General features: G+C 38.5%; 5 protein-coding genes across 8 annotated transcripts; 4 read left to right on the forward strand and 1 right to left on the reverse strand.

Moving 5' to 3' along the window:
- The first annotated feature begins 287 nt into the window (after positions 1 to 287).
- LOC111470839 (protein transport protein SEC23-like) lies at positions 288 to 9,411 on the forward strand. Its single transcript, XM_023116487.1, has 12 exons — positions 288 to 1,364; positions 1,469 to 1,642; positions 3,016 to 3,177; positions 3,832 to 3,974; positions 4,520 to 4,595; positions 4,702 to 4,874; positions 4,973 to 5,054; positions 6,264 to 6,341; positions 7,363 to 7,524; positions 7,630 to 7,893; positions 8,172 to 8,276; positions 8,780 to 9,411. Exons 1-12 carry the CDS (start codon positions 603 to 605, stop codon positions 8,924 to 8,926), a joined length of 2,328 nt encoding a protein of 775 aa, XP_022972255.1. The 5' UTR covers positions 288 to 602; the 3' UTR covers positions 8,927 to 9,411.
- A 101-nt stretch (positions 9,412 to 9,512) lies between these two features.
- Positions 9,513 to 14,910, reverse strand: LOC111470838. 2 transcript variants are annotated; one of them, XM_023116485.1, is made up of 5 exons: positions 14,576 to 14,910; positions 14,201 to 14,389; positions 13,028 to 13,255; positions 10,372 to 12,177; positions 9,513 to 10,292 (listed from the first exon to the last, which is right to left on the reverse strand). In XM_023116485.1, exons 1-5 carry the CDS (start codon positions 14,592 to 14,594, stop codon positions 9,628 to 9,630), a joined length of 2,907 nt encoding a protein of 968 aa, XP_022972253.1. In that variant the 5' UTR covers positions 14,595 to 14,910; the 3' UTR covers positions 9,513 to 9,627. The 2 variants fall into 2 exon arrangements, with proteins under 2 accessions (XP_022972253.1, XP_022972254.1); XM_023116486.1 differs by lacking the exon at positions 14,576 to 14,910 and having other exon boundaries at positions 13,028 to 13,268; positions 14,201 to 14,273.
- A 1,628-nt stretch (positions 14,911 to 16,538) lies between these two features.
- LOC111470840 (putative disease resistance protein RGA3) lies at positions 16,539 to 18,602 on the forward strand. The gene has a single exon (XM_023116488.1). It carries the CDS (start codon positions 16,615 to 16,617, stop codon positions 18,469 to 18,471), a length of 1,857 nt encoding a protein of 618 aa, XP_022972256.1. The 5' UTR covers positions 16,539 to 16,614; the 3' UTR covers positions 18,472 to 18,602.
- On the forward strand, positions 18,540 to 19,665 carry LOC111470718 (putative disease resistance protein RGA4). Its single transcript, XM_023116309.1, has 2 exons — positions 18,540 to 19,205; positions 19,276 to 19,665. Exons 1-2 carry the CDS (start codon positions 18,540 to 18,542, stop codon positions 19,663 to 19,665), a joined length of 1,056 nt encoding a protein of 351 aa, XP_022972077.1.
- On the forward strand, positions 19,223 to 23,613 carry LOC111470842 (probable glucan endo-1,3-beta-glucosidase A6). Of its 3 annotated transcripts, XM_023116491.1 has the most exons (6): positions 19,223 to 19,871; positions 20,020 to 20,205; positions 21,682 to 22,213; positions 22,516 to 22,766; positions 22,844 to 23,365; positions 23,440 to 23,613. In XM_023116491.1, exons 3-6 carry the CDS (start codon positions 21,762 to 21,764, stop codon positions 23,475 to 23,477), a joined length of 1,263 nt encoding a protein of 420 aa, XP_022972259.1. In that variant the 5' UTR covers positions 19,223 to 19,871; positions 20,020 to 20,205; positions 21,682 to 21,761; the 3' UTR covers positions 23,478 to 23,613. The 3 variants fall into 3 exon arrangements, with proteins under 3 accessions (XP_022972259.1, XP_022972258.1, XP_022972257.1); XM_023116490.1 differs by lacking the exons at positions 19,223 to 19,871; positions 20,020 to 20,205 and adding an exon at positions 20,246 to 20,963 and having other exon boundaries at positions 22,865 to 23,365; XM_023116489.1 differs by lacking the exons at positions 19,223 to 19,871; positions 20,020 to 20,205 and adding an exon at positions 20,248 to 20,963.
- Positions 23,614 to 24,035: the final 422 nt, after the last annotated feature.

Genomic DNA, 24,035 nt, shown 5'->3' on the forward strand with positions numbered 1-24,035 from the left:
ATAGATTGAATTGTAATGTGACGCGCGCGTGTGTATTATATATTTAAAAAATTCAATCGACACACAAATTATTTAAAAAAAAACATAAGTGATATCTGTCATCGTTGGTACCTCCTAATGTCATCTCGAGCCCATTCCAATGAACATGACATCAATATAAGTCGTTAATTATTTATAACCTACAAATTTAGTTGAATATAAGTTCATAGGACTCGATAGTTCACTGGAAAAGATGGATTCGTTTGGGAAGTTTGCAATAAATGCTTAGGTTTTTAGGGCAAAGGTGAGAAATTTTTGACATGGTTTTTTCTTTCAACCTCTCTGTGTCAAACCTCAACCCTTCTTCCTTCCCAATTTCCAATTCTAATTCTTCAATTCCAATTCTCTCTCTCTAGCTCTCTCTCTCTCTTCCTGCGGTGACCCCTTCTCTGCAACTTCTCAGGGGGTCGCCTCAATTCGCTTGTTTCTCTCTTGTTCTCTCTCTTTCTCGTCCCTTTTCCCTCTTTCAAATTCCTTTCTCCAACACCCAATTTCTCCCTTCGCGGGAAAAACCCATTTCCCATAAGAAACAATTCCATTCCCCTTTCAATTCCATCACCACAATGTCAGAAATGGCGAACGCAGATCCCGAAGGAATCGATGGAGTTCGTATGACATGGAATGTTTGGCCTCGCACCAAAGTTGAGGCTAGCAAGTGCGTTGTACCACTCGCTGCTTCGATCGCTCCGATCCGTCCTCACCCTGAGATCCCCACTCTCCCTTACGCGCCGCTCCGTTGTAAGTCTTGCTCCGCGGTTCTCAACCCATTTTCCCGTGTTGACTTTACCGCCAAGATTTGGATCTGCCCGTTTTGCTACCAGAGATGTCATTTTCCTCCTCATTATGCCATGATCTCTGAGACCCATCTTCCTGGGGAGCTTTATCCTCAGTACACCACTGTTCAATATGCTATTCCGCAATCAATTAACCCCAATCCTGCTATCGATTCGGCCCAGCAGGCGAATCCTTCCCCGGTTTTTCTGTTTCTGCTTGATACCTGCATGATCGAGGAGGAATTGGGGTTTGTGAAATCCGCGCTTAAAAGGGCGATCGGGTTGTTGCCTGATAATGCACTTGTTGGATTTGTTTCGTTTGGGACTCAGGTTCAGGTTCATGAATTGGGATTCTCTGATATGTCTAAGGTGTATGTGTTTCGGGGTACGAAGGAGGTTTCTAAGGAGCAGGTTTTGGAGCAATTGGGTCTTGCCATTGGTGGGCGGAGAGTTGCTGGAGCGTATCAAAAGGGGGTCCAGAATGGATTCCCTAATTCGGGTGTTACACGTTTTTTGCTGCCTGCTTCTGAATGCGAATATACCCTCAATTCCGTAGGTTTCATTTGGTTCAATGTTTCTGTTCAATTCTTTTTGGTTCAATATCCCACATTGGATTGGAAATTCTTGAACTCGGTTGTATTTGTTATGAATTTTAGTTGTTGGATGAACTTCAAACGGATCAATGGCCTGTTTCTCCCGGTAATCGGGCATCTCGATGCACCGGAGTGGCGTTGAGTGTTGCAGCTAGTTTGCTTGGAGCTTGTTTGCCTGGCACGGGTGCTCGAATTATCGCTTTGGTTGGTGGACCATGCACAGAAGGGCCTGGCACGGTAACCAAAAAAAACCTGTTCCTCGTGTTTATTGTTTCGAATTATATATCATGGTTTGTGCTAGACTAGATCAGATCTTATGCTATGAATAAGTGTTGTAAGTTACTTGATTTTTTGGTTGTTAGAACATTGTACAGAGGTGTAGAGTTACACTTGGTAATTTATTTTGCTTTATTACTAAGTTTTGTTTGTACTTGATTTTGACTTGCCATTTCTTTCGGTAGCAGACATTCTCTGGGTCATTTTGGTCATCTTGTGCCGTTGACTTGTGTTTTTCCCTCAAACTTGTTATCTGCACTTGTTCAAATCAATTCAATAGTACAAAAAATATGGACTTAATGATCTTATTTTCCTCATCAATTGGCCGGCCTTCTTTGGCCAATATTTTTATGGCCTAATTGAGCCAGGATCCTCATGTCTTCACCTTTTTCTCTCACTGCTTTTCTAGTACCATGTGAGGCTAGTATTAGTATATAATATTTATCAAAAGTTCATGGGATGGGTAGCGGCTATTTTGTCTTGCTATTCATTGGAACTATACCTTAGTATAGCAATAGCCTGTTTGTTCGAATACATTTTTGTAGTGTACAAAAATGTGCAAGTAAACTTGGAAGTTGGATCCAAATGTTGCATATTTTTCAGTTACAGCCCTTGCCTTTTGTCTTGCTATTTTGTCTTGCTATTCATTGGAACTGTACCTTAGTATAGCAATAGCCTGTTTGTTCGAATACATTTTTGTAGTGTACAAAAATGTGCAAGTAAACTTGGAAGTTGGATCCAAATGTTGCATATTTTTCAGTTACAGCCCTTGCCTTTGAAAAAACTGTGTTCATATCCATTGACTGCGACAATTTAATTTAAAGCCTCTTTTGCATAACTCAACTATGGTGGTTTACAAAAGGTGTGAATTTAGGTGTAAGTGCTTATAGAACTTGCATCGAAAAGTGGCAGATATCATCATTGCATTTATCTTATTTTCTTCTGTTTCCTCGTTTTAGATTTGTCCTCACTCTGTTTCTTTAGACATCAGTTTAGTTAATTTGACTATGGGGTTTTAAGTTTGGAATAATTACTTGACATATATTGAAGTGGTTCAAACGATTACTTGCATTGCCATAACTTATTTACTTCAATGCGATTTTTTTCCGTAATTAATTGTGGTACACATGCACCCAAGTGATCGAGGACGTGATTGTATGTTATTATTTTTGTGAGTGATGAAGGGAACTACTATCTTTTGCATGGACTTTGTTCTACTATCTTTTGTATGTTGACATTTAAATGGTTAGAATTGAAATTTGATATATGATTAATCTTGTTCTCCTTCCCGCTGATGTTTTGTTTGATATACTGATGGAATTGAACATTTACAGATTGTTTCCAAAGATCTATCAGATCCAGTACGTTCACATAAAGACCTTGACAAAGATGCAGCCCCTTACTTTAAAAAAGCAATCAAATTCTATGAAAGTCTTGCAAAACAACTGGTTGGTCAAGGCCACGTCTTGGATCTTTTTGCATCAGCACTTGATCAGGTCAGTATAAACTTTTACCTGCCTCAAATGGAATTTGTTTCTCCTTTTAAACATATGATTTTAGCAATTTGCAAGAAGTAACATTAGGTTGTTTTTCTATAATTCTATTAAAGAAATATGATATAAAACTACATGGGAATTCTATAATTGGACATGTTTGCTTTAAAGATCTTTATGCTTGCTGCACTGTATTAAAAGTATTATCAACTCCTAAGCTCCTGAAGGAAGTTTGATATACTGTTTATTTGCCAAATACTTATCCAGATGTAATGGATTTCCTGATATTCAAATCTGACATACTTGATTGTTGATGAGGTCATGTTTTATCTCATTTTGTTTACTCAAATTTATCTTACAAAATATTGGTGCCTACTGTTCTATAAGGTATGAAGTAATTGAGACTCAATAGAGTCAACACATATCAGATTCAAACATCAGGATTTAATTACATTTAATGGTATAAAATACACTTGATGTAGTTTAATGATTATTTGATTCGAACCGACTTAGATTTGAACATCGGGGTTCAAATACACTGTACAAGGTTTATTTAACAATCATAGTGCAATCATTTAATTGTAATAATCTTTCGTTTATATGTATTTTTCTGTTGCTACAAATAAACATGCTTCATTCATTGGAATTTATATGTAGGTTGGTGTTGCGGAAATGAAAGTTACAGTAGAAAAAACTGGTGGCCTTGTTGTTCTGGCTGAAAGCTTTGGACATTCGGTATTTAAGGACTCTTTCAAGCGTGTGTTTGAAGGAGGGGAGCACTCTCTTGGTCTTTGCTTTAAGTGAGTGCATAGTTTTATAAGTATTGTGTGCTTCTTTTTCTTCTAATTCACTTGGTCCATGTTTTAGTTTCTGCATGTTAGTTTAAGTTGTAGATGCCCATTTCGGTGGTATTGTCAACTACCTAGTCTTGATATTTGGTAAAATCCAAATAGGAAACTATAAATCTAAATATATTTGATATCAAAGATACAATTTTTAAGAAAAAGATGAATGGGTATCATGAAGGCTCAAATGCTTATTAAAGTCGTTAAAGCTGGGTGATTGCTAGAATTACATGGTATGATTCAAATTTGGATGACAATGAAAATAATGTGTACTCTGTAAGAGTAGGGAAGTAATAATGGATATTAGTAAGATGGGAAAGTTTTAAAAATAAGTTTAGTTGTATGAATTTCTTTGGCTGTTGCTTCTGGTATGTCTACGTCTTCTGCATCTACTTTGGACAAGTATAACACAATTTTGGAATCCATGCATCTAATTCTTCTTAGTTCTTTCCCGAGCAGATAGTATTTCATGTCACTTTATACCTGCTTTTACATTTCAGTGGAACCCTTGAGATTAATTGTTCGAAGGATATCAAAATTCAGGGGATAATTGGACCTTGCACATCTTTGGAGAAGGTCGTATGCTTTGAATTTACTGTTGTTGGCTTTTGCTCATGGATAATAAATTTTCCATTAACTTGATTGTTTTATGAAACTGATTGCTTGTGGTGCATATCTTCAGAAAGGTCCTGCTATTGCCGATACTGTTATTGGGGAGGGCAATACAACATTGTGGAAAATGTGTGGTCTTGATAAAAGCACTTGTTTGACAGTGTTTTTTGATCTTTCATCAAGTGATAGATCAAGTTCTCCAGGAACTGCAAATCCACAGTTGTATTTGCAGTTTCTTACTAGGTAAGCTATCAATTGAGAGGGTTTATTTCCATCTGATAATGCAGCATATGTGACATCATGAATAATATGCGTGTGGTCATTTATTATTATGATTGCAGTTATCAAGATCCTGAAGGTCAGTCAATGCTTCGGGTTACAACTGTCACTAGAAGATGGATAGACACTGCAGTTAGCTCGGAGGTTCTTATTTTACATTGTTCAAAGCTTTTCTGTTCATTATTATTACTCTATTTCTACAGTGCTAAGATCTATTATCCAATGGGGATTAACGACTAACATTGGAGGAAGGTCTACAAAAAGAAGAAGAAGAAGAAAAAAAAAAAAAAAAAAAAAAAAAAAAAAAAAAAAAAAAAAAAAAAAAAAAAAAAAAAAAAAAAAAAAAAAAAAAAAAAAAAAAAAAAAAAAAAAAATATATATATATATATATATATATATATATATATATATATATATATATATAAGGACTGTATGTTGCTGTACTTTTATTTTGAGAATTATATACAGGAAACAGAGCACTTTCATTTTCAGGCTTTAAGCTTGGATCTTAGTTCCTGCTTTCTTGTTTGTCGTTTTTCATGGGTACCTGGTTAAGTTAATATACATGTGAAGGATCTCAACCTGAGTTACTGGGCAAATTAGTTTATGGGAATTAGCTGTGAGAACATAATATTCATTTGTTTGATCTTCAATTTTGGCTTTGTATGCACTCAATTATATCAAAATGATGTATAATGGAAAAATTGGAGTTTGTAATTTGTGCATAGTCAGAAGGTGTGATGGGTAGGTGGACTCTTAGAATGTTTCTCTTTTTGTTTGTTAAACCCTAGGGCCTAATTGTTATATATTTTAAAATGTACTACTTCATTGGTGGAAATGATTTTTCTCACCGTCCTTTTTTTTTTTGGGGGGGGGGGGGGGGGGGGTGAATAACCTAACTTTTGGGGTAAAAAAAAAAGAGAATATGAGAGCATACAAAAATAAAGCCCACAAATGAAGCAAACTAAAGAAAAGACCTCCAATCATCCTTTCTAAGATTTGAGTATGATGATTGGTGTGGTTCCTACTTACAATATTCAATGGGTGCCCTTAATTGGCATTCATGTTTACAGATGAATAGCACTATTTTCAATTCATCCAAGATGCATATCAGTCCGCATGGCATCTAGGAGTGGTTGTATCACAGTCAACATACTCTTGTTTATAATATGTAATTGTTAACCACTCTTGGCATTTACACGCCCTCACACACTTGTGCTCTCTGGTTTGGTTCTTTCTCTATTACGACGAGAAGTCAGAACACACACACACACACACTAGTTCTCTGTGTTGGTTATCTTTTTCTATCTCAATAAATGGTGAAAAGTTAAATCTTTGAGGCATTGATTTCAGGAATTGGTGCAAGGGTTTGATCAAGAGGCTGCTGCAGTTGTTGTGGCCAGATTAACTTCCTTGAAAATGGAGATGGAGGTATTTTAGAATTCTACGTTCATTGAACGTCTGGTTGAACACTTTGTCCTTCTTTTGAAAAACCACCTCAACCTGCTTAATTTGTTTAATCTGTGTAAGTCTGTGTCAAAGAAAACAATATTGAATTTTAACTGTGTCGAGGGATCGTGAGTGATAGTGAACTCAAGATGATTGCATATGTGGTTTTAGAACTTGTGATCTTTGCATGGATTCAAGTCCTATTTGTGAATGGAAGAAACCGTAAATTTGTCTCGGACTGCAAAATCACATTTTGTCTGAACTTGAATGCATGTAAGATCTAATGTAACCAGGTTTTTTGCTGGGTTCATTTTTTCTTTCTTTTTTTTTTCTTTTTTTTGAAAGAATTATTTTCATTATAATGAAAAAAGGTTACAAGGAAACTTAGTCCCTTGGGGGCTTTTACTTGCTAATTCCTTTTCAAGAAAGTAGCTACCACTGCCCATCCTCTTCCTAAAGAGATGACAAAGGATTTTTATGGAAGGATAAATGTCCAAAGAAGTTGTAAATCCTCCAATGGACTGCCCTACTTTGACATTTGGGTGCAATATTCGGGGAAGATTCCCCTCGTAATGCCCTTCCCCAAGTTCCTGTGTTGTTTGCAAAATCCATTTGGACCTAGCATTTATTCTTTTCTTGTTTCTTATTGAGATGGTTGTTCTGGCGCCTTTTGGACTTTTTGGCATTAGTTAGACCATGCTATTATTATTCCTTGGTTATTGACAGCTTGAAAAAATATCGTTGCATATTAGTCAATGTTTTTTGTTTTTTTCTAATAAAAAAAAACATGTTTTAATGCTTAAATAGTTGTCAATTTTGAATATCTTCTAAACTTCCAAGTGCTTTAAGTGTGCCTTCTAATTGCACTCAGTCCGTGAGTTTTTTAAGGACGAAATTGCTTCCTGCTATCTAGGTTTTGTTACTTGCTAGTTTAATTGGTCATTTGTTCTTAATTATATCTCCAAAGTTATAAGTTACCTTATGTTAATTTTACTCTTATCAGGAGGGATTTGATGCTATTCGATGGTTGGATCGATCCTTGATTCGCCTCTGTTCTAAGTTTGGTGATTATCGGAAAGACGACCCATCTTCCTTTACTCTAAATCCGTCATTTTCTTTGTATCCTCAGTTCTTGTTTAATTTACGGCGTTCACAATTTGTTCAGGTATATACATCTTCTAGGATATCATTCTTGAGATTGTTCATATGAACATGATCCAATGGAAAGATGATTTGCATTCTTTGTTTGGATACTTGTGATCCTGTGCAGGTGTTTAACAACAGTCCAGATGAAACTGCATATTTTAGGATGTTGTTAAATAGGGAGAACATTACAAATGCTGCCGTGATGATCCAACCATCACTAATATCGTACTCGTTCAATTCACTGCCTGCACCAGCATTATTAGATGTTGCTTCCATTGCAGCTGATCGTATTCTCCTGCTAGATTCATATTTCAGTGTTGTCGTATTTCATGGGATGACAATAGCTCAGTGGCGTAATATGGGATACCAAAATCAGCCGGAACACCAAGTTTGTGCTTGCTTATTCAATCCCTCTATTACTACTACTGTTGACAGTCGAAATTTAATAAGTTCGTTTTTTAATATTTTTTTTCAAAATTTGATTTTATAATTACCTATTTTAGAAACCTTCGACCATTTATGAATATTCTATATATACCATGTTTTTTGTTTTTAGAGAATAAATTTAAAAGTTGATTGTGTTTCATGCACTACAGTCATTTGGTGGTTTATAATGGGTGTATCAGCCACGTCTTCCATTTAATCAGTCTAGCATTCTTTTTACAGGCATTTGCACAGTTATTACAAGCTCCTCATGATGATGCCCAAATTATCATTAACGAACGTTTTCCAGTACCTCGTTTGGTTGTCTGTGATCAGCATGGCTCTCAGGTTATTTTCTTAATATGTACCTTTGGGTTGCATTACAGCAAAGATGATTACACGGAAGCACTAAAATACTATAGTACTTCTTTTCTGCTTCCACTGTCATTACTTTTTTAAGCTCCTGGCTCGTTTTTACTACTAGTATCACACAGGTTTGTTTTGCATGTTTTGTCCCTTTCTAATCACTCAAAATTCACTTATAGCTCATGGCTACATAATTTTGATGCTTAGCTTGATTACTTTCCAACCGTTCTGTTACTAATATACGCCTTGAAATTTCGTGCAAGAAAATTAAGTCATTTATGACATGTGAAGCATAAAAGAAAATATTAATGGTTACAAAAACATTATTTCTCTAATGTCTGCAATGGGTTTTTCCATCTGTTCCAAAGGATTGTTTGTAGATGTTGGGTTATTTGATAAATACGTATGATTGTGGAACTGAATGAACATTCCATCTGAAGGTTTATATTGACGTTTATATTTTATTATCTTGATTTTGTGAGCAGGCTAGATTCTTATTGGCAAAGTTGAATCCATCCGCAACATATAACAATGCTCAAGAAATGGCGGCTGGGTCAGATATCATATTTACTGACGATGTCAGCCTTCAAGTTTTCTTTGAGCATCTTCAGAGGTTGGCTGTCCAATCTTGAGAATAGATAGGCTTTCTTGAGGCTTATATTAAAGATCCGATCAGTCTTGCTGTGGGAAAAATTCACTAAGGGAGATGTATATCTGGTCTTGTTGACTTCTTTTCTAGTCTTTCCATTATTTTCCAAGTTGAGAAGCCAATATTTCCCCCACTCTCTCATCTGGAGAATATTTGAGAACACTGATAAAATTCTTTTTTCGGGCGACATTCTCGGTCGGCATTGCAGCCTAATAAAGGGTCACAAAGGTCACTTTAGCTTCAAGTTACATGAGGGCAGAAAAAGGAGAATGTAATTTAGAGGAATCCTTCAACAGCTTAGACATTTGTGAAAGTTATTCTGTTAGTAATTTTGGTTCTTCAATTTGTTATTTTGTATTCAGGTTAGACCACAAAGTGAGTATTTTTATGAATCTCCAAGTAAATTATAAGGGAGTTTAGTCTGAAATTGCAATTTTATTTATAAAAGACACAGCTGTTGGTTGTTCATTTCTATTAATGGGGTTATGAACCTTTTGATTTCTAGCAGTTCTTCAAAATTTTAGTTTAAATGTGATGATCTTGATTCTTCATGGATCAATTTGATCCAATTCTGCTAAGTTTGTGTTCATTGAGACATGTTGAATATGGCACAAAAAGCAAAGCACCCTGAAAAGTTCATACAGCTAAATAACATTCAAGCCAGTTCTGCAACACTCTACACTACTAATGCACTGATGAACAGCATACAAACTGAGCCCAATATGGCTTCCCTTTTCTCCTTTCTCTCCGGATGGCTGATGGATACCTTGCAGGAGAGTTCCATTCATTTGGAATCTCTCTGTTTCCCAACTGTGAGGCAGGCGATCTCAGCCGAGTAACAGAGCCAACTGTTGCGTTGACGACACTATTTTCTGTCGAATTTTCGTCTTTCTGAATCATTGAAGCCAGGTTTTCTTTTCGTGTTGGCGATGATTTCTGTTTGTTTTCAAGTGCAGCATCATCCAAAAGGTTCTTGAGAGCAGTGTGTGGCTTCCCTGTGCTCCAGTTTGTTACCTTCGCAATAACTGCCTCGTTCTTCTTTCGTCCCGGTGAGTCCTTCGCAACGTGAGTGTACGAGGGAAACCACCCAGCCTGCAGAGATGCAGGATTTGGCTGCTGTTGGTTTTCGTCGGTCTGGATTTCGGAAGCGCCTGTGCTTTGGATTCCTCCACCTTCAGGTTCGACCAAGGTCATAAAAGATGGTGGCTCGAACAAATCAGATCTGTCGGAATGTTGTCTCTTGGTTGCAGCTTCCATCCTCTTTGAGTTGTTTCCCGCTGCTTCATCTCGTGCTTGCAGTGTTGCTTCACCATCAACAACAGCTGGTAAATCTGACTGAGTTGAGAGCACTGTCCCTCATGATCAAGAAATATACTAATTATCAAGAAAGTTTTTGATATAAAAAGTACTATGAAAGTATAAGAATACCTGAGACAGACCCCCAGTTGCCTTCAAGACTGTCAGTTTGACTACTCGCATCGACCGAAGCATCGAGAAGGGATGATGTAAGCTGCGGTTTTACGTCGTTTTTCACAGTATCATCTTGCCAAGTTTCAGAAGTAATTCTCACATCTCCAACAAGCTGGCTCACACTGCCGTCCCGAGAAGCATCTGATCTTCCCGTGACAGATTCGTTACTGACAGATACCAAATTCGCCTCTTTGTTCGAATGGATATCGGAAGAGTTTTGAACTGCGCTAAAGTCTGCAACATTACATGACTGATCATTGCCATGATCGTCGTCTTTTACACTTGGCTGAGCATTTGAAACTAAACGAATGCCAAAACTTTTCGTGTCTGCGCTTTCGGTCCCAGAAAACTTCCTATGAGATTCGTTTGCTCTCTCTTCGGCAACAGCATGACATTTATTCTCTCTGCTGTTCGTGGTAGATTCAAGCATCGTGGAATCGATCCCTGTTGAAACCTTTTCCTCTGGAAGATAAATTTGCGCTGTGTCCTCCGAATGTCTTCCACATGCTCCTGCTTTGTTCTCATCATCAGCTAGAAGAACCCCTCCTATTCCAACATCATTGTCGTCGAGTTTCTTTAGATTACCTGTTGGTGCAGCTGAGTTTTCATCGGAAACGATATCGGTAACATTTTCAGAAAGATTATCGAGAGAATGCATGGAAGAGGCCACTGGTTCAACTTCTGGTGAAAAGGAGGCTGATGGAACACTATCAATCCCAAAATTTGCAGCATCACTTAAGGTTCGACTCTTATCGTGCTTTTCATTTTCGCCGAGTTCACTTTTAATCTGCGTTGCATTCACTTCTTTAACAGGAATTTCTTCGACTTCCTCGTTGCTATTCCTAGTACAATCAGCTTTCACATCAACAGACACATTCTTGACTCCAGTGTCAAAAGAAGCTACTCTTGAGGCTGGATCAAATGGCTCGGCCTGGGAAGTCGAAAAACTCTCCTCACAAACGGGATCCTTAAAATTGTCTCCCAAACCACCGACTCCTTCATGAGGATCCTGTACAACATAATTGGTTAACTTAAGATCCTTATGGTCCTTTGAATCGTCAACTAAAGCCTCAGGACGCTCTACAACGTTTAAGTCACTCGACACAGAAGGCAGATGCACGTTGTCATTCCTTTCTTTTATTTCATCGGTCTCAAGTAAGATGTGACAACTGCAAGACTCTAGATCGTTTCCTTTATGTGCAGTGGGCTCTGTAGGTATTTCAATGGTTTCTTCCATCTTCGGAACTGGCTCGGATTTATCATTATCCATTCTTCCCGGCAGTGCAGCAATTTCTGCCGAGTTTTTAAACGAGCCGAACCCCTCATTCTTCTTTTCATCATATCTTGTATCAGGAGATGGCAAGGAGCATCGAGGCATGTTTTCAGCACTATCAATGTTCCTTTCTTGTTGCAGAGGCACTATAGTTTCGGGTTCAATCGGGTACAAGTCACTTGCAGTAGTCATATTCATATGATCGTCGTGGAGAACCACAAGTTCTTGATTAAATTTGGTTTCCTGCTCAGTTGAAGAGATGAACAGAGGAGATCCTAAATCAGTCACAAGATTCACAAGTTCTTGATCAACTTTGGTTTCCTGCACATTTCCTGACCGATCGATAGCGGTTTCTGCAACAATCGAATTCTCAACTTTTTGGTTTTCAGTTGAAGAACACGACAACGGAATTCGAGAGTCAGTCTCGATATTCAAAAGTTCTTGATTAATTTCGTGTTCCTGCTCGCTTCCTGACTGATGGATAGTAGTTTCTGCAACAAAAATTGTAAAAATAATTTGAAGAACATGAAGTAGAACAGGATTTCTCAAACAGAGACCAGTAAAATGAGATTGCAAAAAAAACAGGTCTCGTTCGCTCTCGTTACACTATTCGAAACTTAGCACGGCATTGCTGCATGAAGGACGAGTTTATCTAGCCTTCCCTTCAATGATTCAGAAGTTTTCTTTTTCCATTATTGTTGTAACCGTCCAAACCCACCGCTAACAGATATTGTCCGTTTTGGCCCATTACATATCGTCGTCGGCCTCACGGTTTTAAAACACGTCCACTAGGGAGAGGTTTCTACACCCTTATAAAGAATGTTTCGTTTCCTCTCCAACTGATGTGCATCTCACAATCCCCCCTCCTTGGGGACCCAGCATCCTAGATGGCATGCTTCGTTCCCCTCTCCAACCGATGTGGGATCTCACAATTCACCCCCTTGGGGACCCAATATTCTCGTTGGCATGCTTCGTTCCCCTCTCCAACCAATGTGAGATCTCACAATCCACCCCCTTAGGGATCTAACGTCCTCGCTAGCATGTTTCGTTCCCCTCTCCAACCAATGTGGAATCTCACAATCCAGCCCCTTGGGGACCAACGTCCTCGCTGGCATGCTTCATTCCACTCTCGGTTGTGGGATCTCACAATGGTGCAAACTATGGGTTTGGGCTGTTACAATTGCCCACTTCAAATATCTCATAAAAGCTGCTATTGTCGATCCTACAATGGCAATGAAAGATCACGAAACACATACGAAACTGGCTGACCATAAACAGCTAACAATATGACCAGACGAGCGAAAAAGAACGAAGATAAATTGTCCCGAACATTAAACTTACCAAGGACTTCTGTGTCATTCGTAGCTCGGGAGCTATTCATTTCATCCTCTGCCACCATCTTCGACGTGCTTTCCGAATTCAAAGCATCTCCCATGGATTTGTTTGGTCCTATGCCCTCTGAAAACTCTGCAACAGCATCTGAAAACACCTGATCTTTGTATTCCTTCGGTTTTGTTTTCGTTCCATCGACACCTTTGTCACTGCAACTCCCTCCCAGTACTTCTAGACCTAGCAGCATTTACTGACATAATTAAAAACATCTGAAGGCACAGCAGCTTTCATTACCACAGGCCCCTCTTTTCCAACACAAAAAAGACAGAGAAAGAGACATAAGTGTAACTTAAGAATCCATAGCATAACTTTTTAGCTTTAAATCCAATTTTGCCCCTGAACTCCTACTCTATACCCAAGCCCACCGCTAACAAATACCGTCCTTTTTGGACTTTCTCTTAACGTTTTTAAAACGTATCTACTAGAGAGAGTTTTCCACACCCTTATAAAGAATGCTTCGGTCTCTCATAGTCCACCCCCTTCGGGGCCTAGCATCCTCGCTAGCATTTGTTCCCTTCTTCAATCGATGTGGAACCTCCCAATCCACTCCTCTTCGAGGCCCAGCATCCTTGCTTGTACACCGTCTTGTGTCCACCCTCCTTCAGGGCTCAGCCACCTTGCTGGCATATCACCTAGTGTCCGGCTCTAATTCCATTTGTAACAACTCAAACCCACCACTAGCAGATATTGTCCTCTTTGAGCTTTCCTTTTTGGGCTTCCCTACTAAGACGCGTCTGCTAGGAAGAAGTTTCCACACCCTTATAAAGAATGTTTCATTCTCCTCCCCAACCGATGTGGGATCTGACATACTCCGTTCCATACCCTCAACTTTTATCCCTATATTTCCCCAGTTATTTCAATCCTTATCATTAATTTTCACAAATCATTTAACAAGAACATAAAGGAACACCCAACCTGCTAATTCTCCCAGTTGACCACTGATGCCATGTTTCCATTAAACAACTCACAGAAGATTAACAACAAGCACTAGAATTGCTCTTTATCCAAAGTTCAAGACAATCAAACAAGACTTTGAAAGCCCAGAAAGCAAAAAAAAGAACAAACAAGAAAGCGCAGATAGCAAAATTATAAAGAATACGGCGTATGGAAGAGAATTCTCACTGGAACTATTATGATGGCCATCATTATCTGAAACAGCCAAAAGGGTATTAGCCTCAGACTCAACCAGCTTGAACCCTTCAATGGTTCCACAAACCCTCTTGTGAGCACGCCTACGTTTGGCACTCGGATGAGAGCTAGAAAAGGGCCATCCACATTTGTTGCAAACATGAACTCCATGGCTCTCCTGCCCTACAAAACCCAACAAAACCCTTAATCAAAAACAAACCCAACAACTAATTTCCAAAACCCACAAAAACCCAAATGCCCAAATCCATTATGAACCCCCAAAATGAACACAAATCACCAAGCAAGCCAAGATTTCACCGCCAATTTCAAGAACAAACCCCAAAATTCTAAAGGGAATTGACTACTTACTCTGATCTCGATGCTCCATTTCTGAAAGCGAGAGAAGATCCGAAGAAGAAGCAAAACGAAGAGATTAAAAAGAGGGAGAATCATTCATTTGGGAAAATGGGAATTCATTAATTCATTCACTATATTTGTTTCGAAAGGGTTGAAAAAAGGAAAGGGAAACAGGGGGCAATGGAGAAAAGTCCAGAAGTGGGGTTTTGAGAAAAGGGGTTGCGGGCCTTGCGGTCAGTGCAAACAGTGAAGAAGAAACTAGCGCCTGCGACGGCTTACGCTGTGTAGCCCTCCATGTGCTTGTTCTCAACCTTCATTTCATACCATTACAAAGGGCAAAGGCTACCGCACTGACGTTTTGCTGTGGAGGAGTGATTGTGTGTATCCAAGCGTATGGAAGGGATTGTGGAATCGTCTTCTCGAAGGGGTCACGTTTGTCTGGAAGTACAGCCGTACGTGTGCGTGATTTTGTTGTCCGTACAACGACATGACCACCTAACCACCGCCACGGTAAGTATCTTCGTTTCTTAAAAAAAAAAATTATATATATATATAAATTAATAAAAATAACTTAATTAAAAAATATTTCAATAATACCTTGAAATTTTATTTTAATTTATATTTAATTATTTTATTGAAACGTTTAGAATTATAAAAAACATTTTTTAAAATTTTGATTTTTGGTTTAAATATATATTTTTTACTGAAATTTTTTAAAATTATAATTTTTTTTATATTGTTTAATTTCTAAAAAAATAAATTTAGAAAAAAGACAAGCGGGAATCATTGATTTGGTTGGAAACATTACTGTTTTGTCGAATCACATGTGACCGTGAGGCGACAAAGGTCCCCACCAGGGGACAAAAGCTTTGTTATTTATCTATTTATTAATTTCCATTAAAAGTGATTTTCTATTATTATTATCATTATTTTAATGATGATTCTTATGAAACCTTTGACAAATCTCACCAAACAACACCTCACGTGACAAAGATGTTTTTGGATTATAAAGCTATTTTTAGAAATTTTTAACCTATAAATAATAACTTTCTTTTATTTTTATTTTGTACCAAAATTCCAATTAATTGAATTTTGAAAGAAAAGAAAAATGTAAGGGTATCGTAACACCCGAGTAAATGAGAAGTACATAAAAAAATCGAGACCCGAGAGTCATACTGAGGATAGGATGACTAAGAAAGACTTAAAAGAATTGAAAGTTACTATCTATACAAAAATGTGCATCGTCCCGGTAGATTTGGTTTGGGCCTAACTAAGTAGGCTTAAAGCTTGTTGGGCCTAGGCCCAACTCTTCTAAACACATCTTTCCTAGGCTTAGGCCTTGGACTATTAAAGGGCCTAATATTTGGGCTTAATGCAAAAAACGATCCTTTTGGGCCAAGTTAACCATCCACACAAGTCCAATTTCTTCAACTTATTTCCTAAGAAATAAAAACTAGAAAACTTCACAATTTTATATATTTTAAATATATTATAGACAAATGGATTTTAAGCTCCAAAATGTTTGGATTTGGATTATGAACTTATTTTCAGGTTGGTCGATTAGTTGGACTGACTCAACTAAAATAATGTTAACTCCTAAACTGAATAGAATTATCAATTTTTTTAAAAAATTACCCAATCTATACTGGAAAAAAATCTAACTCAACCAAAATTTTATGGTTTTAGTCGAATATATGTGTTGAGATGATAATACATCTACTAATTTAAAGAATGATCCTGAGTTTATAATAAAAAAGAACTGATTGTGTTGGATGATGAAAGTCCCAATTAATTTAGGGAATGATCATGTGTTATAATCTAAGAATACACTCTTGAGGCCTTTTGGGGAGCCGAAAGCAAAGTGATGAGAGTTTATGCTCAGAGTGGACAATATCAGTGGAGAGTCGTGTTAGTCTAACAACTAGAAGTCGTCTTCCTCCTTCCACCACGGAGAAAATGCGGTTCCACGCCAGTGAGAAAACCAAGCTCTGCACCTCGTCAAAGCCATTCTTCGCGATGTCGATCAAGCGAAGTCCGATCGAGAATCGTTCATGATTTGGGTCGCTAAGCTTCAGGGTTTAGCTATCGATGCCGAAGTTGTAATGGAAGAGCTCTCCTACGAGAATCTTAGGCGCCAAATTGACGTCAATGGAAATCCCAAGAAAATGGTATGTGATTTCTTTTCATTCTCTAATCCCTTGTTGTTTAGGTTGAAAATGGCTCATAAAATTAAAACCATTACCCAAATTTTGAATGAGATTACTGGGGAGGCAAGTGCTGTGGGGGTTGTTGCTAAAGTGAATGAAAGGGTAACGAGTGCTAATAATGGGCAAATTCCAGAGACTGACTCATTTCTTGATGAGTTTGAGATTGTAGGAAGAGGGGTTGATATATCAAGAATAGTGAGCATAGTTCTTGACACTACCACACACGACAGGATCTCTGTCCTTCCTATTGTCGGGATGGGTGGTCTTGGAAAGACAACAGTGGCAAAAGCAGTCTTTAATCATGAGCTTGTGGAAGCTCATTTTGATGAAACAATTTGGGTGTGCGTGACTGCAAGTTTTGATGAGAAGAAGATTTTAAGAGCAATTTTGGAATCTCTTACGAACTTTCCAAGTGGTTTGGATAGTATGGATGCTATACTTAGAAGATTACAAAAGGAGCTGGAAGGGAAGAGGTATTTTCTTGTGCTGGATGATGTATGGAATGAAAATTTTGAACTGTGGAATAATTTGATGAGTCTTTTGTTAAAGATTACAAATAGTGTTGGGAATAGAATTCTTGTGACAACTCGGAGTGAAGAAGCTGGAAAAGTCGTGAAGACGTTTCCCATTTATCGTTTAGCTAAGTTATCAGACGATGAATGCTGGTTGATATTCAAGGAAAGAGCGTCCCCAAATGGTCTACCACTGACTCAAGAGCTGGAAGTTATGAAGAATGTGCTTGCTGAGCAGTTTGGAGGCATTCCATTGGTTGCGAAAGTCGTCGGAGGATCCGTACAAGTTAAGACAAGAAGAGAGACTTTGTTGATGTCAACATTGGAAACCCTGATTATGAATCCGCTACATAATGAAAACGATATCTTGTCTATCTTGAGATTAAGCGTGGATCATTTGCCGAACTCGTCGTTGAAACAATGTTTTGCATATTTTTCAAATTTTCCGAAGGGATATAACTTTGAAAAGGAACAACTAATCCAATGCTGGATGGCTGAAGGGTTCATTCAACCTTCTGATCAAGCAGGCTATGAAACCATGGAAGATATAGGAGACAAGTACTTCAATATCTTACTAGCTCATTCCTTATTTCAAGATATTGTCAAAGATGAGAATGGTAAAATCACTCACTGTAAGATGCATCATCTTCTTCATGATCTTGCATATTCTATCTCAAAATGTGCAGCATGTGGTTCAGATGTTATTGGTTTAAATGATAGCGTTTCTCAAATTCGACAATTATCCTTGATTGGCTGTGAGAATAATATACCTTTGCCTTCTATAAGGAGTATGCGGAACTTACGTTCTTTGTTCTTGGACAGAGATGTCTTTGGCCACGAGATTTTAAGTTTCAAGCGCTTGTGTGTTCTAAACATATCGCGATGTGAAATCTGTAGCTTGCCAACGTCAATCGGAAGGTTAAAGCATCTACGGTATCTAGACGTTTCAAATAATATGATAAAGGAACTTCCAAAATCTATTGTTAAGCTTTACAAATTGCAGACCCTGAGGCTTGGTTGTTTCCATGGAGAAGCCCCCAAGAACTTCAGGAAACTGATCAGCTTGAGACATTTCTATATGGATATTAAAAGACCAACAAGTAGGCACATGCCTCGTTATCTAGGTAGGTTGGTTGATCTTCAATCCTTGCCTTTTTTTGTTTTTGGCATGGACAAGGCTCTCATATAGAAGAGCTTGGATATCTGAGCCATCTCAGAGGAACATTAAGGCTTTACAATCTTGAGTTTGTCAGAAATATGGGGGAAGCCATGACAGCAAAGTTGGTGAAAAAGGAAAAAGTGTACAAATTGAAACTATTATGGAGTGATCAAAGAGAAGTTAGTGATGACCATGACACTGCTGTTTTAGAAGGACTTCAACCACACAAAAATCTCCAATACTTGAAACTTGAAAACTTTATGAGAGAACTCTTTCCAAATCTTACTTTTGTTGAAAATTTAGTGAGGATTTCTCTGAAAAACTGTAGCAGGTGTAGAAGAATCCCGACATTCGGACATTTGCGTAATCTTAAAGTTCTTGAGATTTCTGGATTGCATAACTTAAAAAGTATAGGGACTGAGTTCTATGGAAATGAAAATGAAAGGAGAAGTTTGTTTCCAAAGCTGAAAAGATTTGATCTTCTGGACATGGAGAATCTGGGACGTTGGGACGAGGCAGCAGTTCCGTCACACGTTGCGGTTTTCCCTTGTATTGAAGAGTTAAAAATTCTTGACTGTCCGAGATTACAAATTGTCCCTGATTACTTCTTGACTCTCAGGACGTTAGAAATCAACGATGTTAACAACCCAGTTTCGCAGAACACTCTGCAGACATTTAAGCTACTTGGCATAATACACTCAGGCAGTCTGAGTGGTTTGCCTGAGGAGCTATGTGGTAATCTGTCATCTCTCGAGGAGTTTAAGGTTTGGTAATTACCTTCACTTGGAATCCTTTCCGACCATTGACTGGCTCACTGATCTTCTGAAATGCAAGATTGGATATGACACAAAATGGACAAGTAATCAAGCTGATGAGCTAGAATCATACATGTCTGTAAATGAATTGTCGATTGTCGGCTACCACGATCTAACGTCGACCCCGGATATAAAAGCATTGCAGAATCTTTCATCTTTGACGATCACTGGCTTGAAGAACTTGCCGAAAGGATTTCACTGCCTGACTTGCCTGAAAAGTTTGTCAATTGGTTGGTTCATGGAAGGGTTTGATTTTAGGCCTCTTTTACACCTTGAGTCTCTTGAAAATCTAGCATTGATAGACTTTGGCAGTGCAGAAAGCACACTTCCAGGCGAACTTCAGCACCTCACTGGCTTAAAGCATTTGAAAATTGTTGGCTTTCAAGGCATTGAATCTCTACCAGAGTAGTTTGGAAATCTTACCTCATTGGAAACTTTGCACCTTGAAAGTTGCAGAAATTTGAGAGATCTTCCAGAAGCTATGGGTTGCCTTGCCAAATTGGAAGAACTGCGCAGTTTCAATTGCCATGAGCTCAGGCTTCGCCAAGAAGAATCAGAATGGTCCAAGATTTCGCACGTTTTGAGATTCATATCGTTCAATTATTGGGTCGATGAGTAAGTAAAAGATTACTGTGGTTCCAAATTATACACACACCATGAACTTAGGAGCACAAATATGAACACGCGCACGGATACCACTCGACACAGACATGGCGACGTGCTAAGTATGTGGGTGAAATCTAACTTGCTGCTTTGATAATAGGGACCAACAGAGGGTTCAATTCAAAGTCTGTCACAAGCCTAGCTAATGACTCATGTCAGGGATGATATGAACCTAGACATCTTAATCATGCAATATTAGTAAATGAGTCGTGCAGCTGCCGAGCTCTTTGGTTGATTCATGCCATGCATGTTGTGACGAACAAAGTGGCTACATGAACTCATAAAGGTACCTCTTCATCTCAGGTATTTTGTCTGTTTTGAAGTTTTATACTTAAAACTTAATGATATAAATTATTTTTTATTCTAGATTTTGATCAATAAATGAGTAATATATTAAGATATTAGATAGAGAAAGAGGCTTGAAAGCCCAACCTCCTCGCTGGCACACCACCCAGTGTTTGACTCTCCTTGGTTCGTTATGTATTGTCGTCAGCCTCACGGTTTTAAAACATGTCCGTTAAGAAGAGATTTCCATACTCTTAAGGAATGCTTCGTTCTCATTTCCAACTGATATGGGATCTCACATGATCAATGGTATCCCTGTATAGATAATGAAAAATGATCAATATACCTGTTTAGAAAATGAAGAAAAGGGTGACAAAAAAATTGAAACGTACATCTTGGTCGTGATTTGTATGATCCATTTAGTATAATAAGAAATAATGAAAGAACAAAAAGAAAACCTCTCACCTTCACATCTTTAATTTGGTTTTAGCATTCATGATCTTTGTCTTTTGGTTTAAGAAAACGACATTCCCTTTGTCACTTTGATCCATATTGTGTTCTTGTTGGTTTTTAATTTTTCAAAAGAATATGACTTTCCTTTCCTATTTAGTCATCATCTTTACTCTTCCATCCTTTCCTCTCCTTTTAAAAGCTCACCAAAACCCACTCATAATCCCCCATGTTTAACACCACAAGTTCTAGCGATGCCAACTTTTTCTCTCAATTTCGTCCTTCTACTTTCTCTCATTTTCATCTCGGGTACGCGACTTTCTTTTACTTTGTTCTTTAGTCCCTAGTTCGTTTTCTTTAATGGGTCTCTTTAATTTTATTTTTGAAATAGATTTCCCACTTCGGGGTGAGGAGTTCGAACCTCAGAACTCTTAGGTAAGGGTGTTCGTGGGTTGAGTTGAGTCAGGTTGAGACATTTTTTTTAATCCAAACAACCTTTATTAAAGTATGAACCCAACCCAAAGCAACCATAAATTCTTTGGGTTTGGTTGGTTTTCATTTATTTGAATAAAACCCAACTCAAATAAGTTCATAACTGTGAGAGTCCCACATTGATTGAAGAAAATAATGAAACACCCTTTATAAAATAAGAGTGTAGAAACTTTTCCCTAGTAGACGCGTTTGTGCCGTTATAAATGATATCAGAGCTAGACATCGGACAATGTGCTAGCGAGGAGGCTGTTCCCCGAAGGGGGTAGACACGAGGCAGTGTGCCAGTAAAGACGCTGAGCCCCGAAGAGGGTGGATTGTGAGAGTCCCACATTGGTTAGGGAGGAGAACGAAACCCCCTTTAGAAGGGTGTGGAAACATTTCCTTAGTAGATCCCAAAAGGGGGTAGATTGTTAGATCCCACATCGGTTGGGGGAGAACGTTATAATCCCAAGCAAAACTCGTATATAAATTTAATTTAATCCCATTTATAGTCTCTTTATTGCACCTTGTGTAAAGTTTTTGAGTCTTCATATAGGCGCAGAGATTTCAAGCAAGATAGGTATCAACTATGGCCAACTTGGGAGCAACCTTCCACCTCCAAGCCTCGCCATTGAAATGATCAAATCCATGAAAGCCGGCCGAGTGAAGCTTTATGATGCCAACCATGAAATCTTGAGACTTTTATCAGGAACAAACCTTCAAGTCTCCATTATGATACCCAACAATGAAATTTCAGACATTGCCAACAACCAGACAAGATCAGATGAATGGATCCTAAACAACGTTGTTCCCTTTTATCCTGATACCATGATTCGGTTCATTCTTGTCGGCAATGAAGTTCTGAGCTATGCATCTGATAGGGATCGCCATGTTTGGACTGACCTTGTGCCTGCCATGAGAAGGGTTTGGCAATCCCTCAAAGCTCAGAACTTGCAGATCATTAGAGTTGGAACTCCGGTGGCTATGGACGTTTTGGAGACGTCATTTCCGCCGTCTACTGGGACGTTTAGATCGGATATTCAACGTACTGTGGTGGCTCCAATGCTGGAGTTCTTGAATGAAACGAGGTTAGTTTATGCTAATAGATAACCTATAAGAAGTGAGTGAAGTGAGACGGAGTGGGGATTCGGCAGGGTCAAGAGCGAGGACGGAGACGGAGAATATAATCCCTGTCCTTGTCTCCTTTTAGCTAACGAAAAAAAGTTCCTCCCCATTCCCTCTCTCATTTTCTCGTTCAAATGAGACTCTCCACCTAGTTCGAATCAGGTTTGACTTTCTCCATCCAGTCTGGAGCGGATTCTACTTTGGCCCCGATTAAATAGGCATCCATACTAATAATACAAAGAAATTGATACTTACATCTTGACAGGTCTTTCTTCTTCGTGGATGCATATCCATATTTTCCATGGTCAGCAAACCCCATGGATATCAACTTGGATTTTGCCCTTTTCAATGGAAACTTTGAACAGATCGATGGGGGAAGTGGGTTGGTCTATACTAATCTTTTGGACGAAATGCTAGACTCTCTTATATTTGCCATGACAAAACTTGGCTACTCGGATATTCGCCTCGTGATATCGGAGACCGGGTGGCCAACCACCGGTGATATCGAACAGCCAGGTGCTAAGCTATCACTCAACTCAAAAGTTTTAACCAATCCTAGTTTGTAACATATTTAATCATTTATCAATAATTAGGCGCGAATCTCCCCAACGCAGCAATGTATAATCGAAATCTAGTAAAGAGGATAGTGGCAAAGCCTACAATTGGGACACCAGCGAGACCAGGGGTGGTTATACCGACGTTCATATTTGCTCTCTTCGACGAGAACCAAAAGTCAGGGCCGGGGACGGAGCGACATTGGGGGCTATTGAGCTCGGACGGGAGTCCAAACTACGACATCGACTTGACGGGAAGGAAGTCATCGGTAGAGTACGATCCGATACCTGTGGTGGAGAACAATGTGCCATTTAGAGGAAGGTTATGGTGTGTGGCAGCGAGAGGAGTGGATTTGATGGAGCTCGGGGCAGCAGTGACCGACGTGTGCAACGGAGGAGACGGAATATGCGAGGAGCTGATGCCAGGGAGGGAGTGTTATGAGCCAGTATCAGTGCATTGGCATGCCAGCTATGCTTTCAGCTCATATTGGGCGAGGTTTAGGAGCCAAGGAGGAAGCTGCTATTTCAATGGACTAGCTGAAGAGACAACTATTGATCCTAGTGAGTTAAAAATTGTCTCCTTTCTGTCTCTAAATTCATGTCTTGTCTCTAATATTGTCTCAAAACTTTGGCAGGTAGTGGTCTATGCAGGTTCCCAAGTGTGATATTCTAAACAATATTTATTTATTATTATTTTTTTTTTCATTTTTTCCCTAAGGGAGAGATTTGCATAGTCAATTTTATATTTAGGAGACTTATTTTTGGAACAATTTTTGTATCTTTTTTTCTATGCCTTTCAAATTAATAAAGGAAAAAAAATGCACATTGGATATTCATTTTTCAAATTTTATGAAAAGCCCATATTATTTTAAAGAATAATTTTCATGTCAAATGATAATTGTCGGACGAATTGTTAGCAAGTACATGGCAAACCCGAAAAAGAAAATTTGGAAGTTATATATAGTGGCTAGCAAGTACATGACAAACTCGAGAAAGAACATTTTGAAGCTATATATAGTGGCTAGCAAGTACATGACAAACTCGAGAAAGAACATTTTGAAGCTATATATAGTGGCTAGCAAGTACATGACAAACTCGAGAAAGAACATTTTGAAGCTATATATAGTGGCTAGCAAGTACATGACAAACTCGAGAAAGAACATTTTGAAGCTATATATAGTGGCTAGCAAGTACATGACAAACCCGAGAAAGAACGTAGGGAAGCTGTATA

The sequence above is a fragment of the Cucurbita maxima genome, unplaced genomic scaffold (genome assembly GCF_002738345.1).
Source record: "Cucurbita maxima cultivar Rimu unplaced genomic scaffold, Cmax_1.0 Cma_Scf00047, whole genome shotgun sequence".
NCBI lineage: Eukaryota > Viridiplantae > Streptophyta > Magnoliopsida > Cucurbitales > Cucurbitaceae > Cucurbita > Cucurbita maxima.

What these genes read in the sequence shown, in the direction of transcription:
- LOC111470839 (XM_023116487.1), top strand. Translation starts at nt 603, where the DNA reads ATGTCAGAAATGGCGAACGCAGATCCCGAAGGAATCGATGGAGTTCGT. An exon ending in GCGAATATACCCTCAATTCC is followed by an intron (nt 1,365 to 1,468) that starts GTAGGTTTCATT and finishes TATGAATTTTAG; the next exon opens with TTGTTGGATGAACTTCAAAC. An exon ending in ACACTGCAGTTAGCTCGGAG is followed by an intron (nt 5,055 to 6,263) that starts GTTCTTATTTTA and finishes CATTGATTTCAG; the next exon opens with GAATTGGTGCAAGGGTTTGA.
- LOC111470838 (XM_023116485.1), bottom strand. An exon ending in TGGCCATCATAATAGTTCCA is followed by an intron (nt 13,256 to 14,200) that starts GTGAGAATTCTC and finishes AAATGCTGCTAG; the next exon opens with GTCTAGAAGTACTGGGAGGG. An exon ending in GAATGACACAGAAGTCCTTG is followed by an intron (nt 12,178 to 13,027) that starts GTAAGTTTAATG and finishes TTTTTGTTGCAG; the next exon opens with AAACTACTATCCATCAGTCA.
- LOC111470840 (XM_023116488.1), top strand. Translation starts at nt 16,615, where the DNA reads ATGATTTGGGTCGCTAAGCTTCAGGGTTTAGCTATCGATGCCGAAGTT.
- LOC111470718 (XM_023116309.1), top strand. Translation starts at nt 18,540, where the DNA reads ATGGGGGAAGCCATGACAGCAAAGTTGGTGAAAAAGGAAAAAGTGTAC. An exon ending in CATCTCTCGAGGAGTTTAAG is followed by an intron (nt 19,206 to 19,275) that starts GTTTGGTAATTA and finishes CTGAAATGCAAG; the next exon opens with ATTGGATATGACACAAAATG.
- LOC111470842 (XM_023116489.1), top strand. Translation starts at nt 20,909, where the DNA reads ATGCCAACTTTTTCTCTCAATTTCGTCCTTCTACTTTCTCTCATTTTC. An exon ending in TTCTCTCATTTTCATCTCGG is followed by an intron (nt 20,964 to 21,681) that starts GTACGCGACTTT and finishes GTCTTCATATAG; the next exon opens with GCGCAGAGATTTCAAGCAAG. An exon ending in AGAGACAACTATTGATCCTA is followed by an intron (nt 23,366 to 23,439) that starts GTGAGTTAAAAA and finishes AAACTTTGGCAG; the next exon opens with GTAGTGGTCTATGCAGGTTC.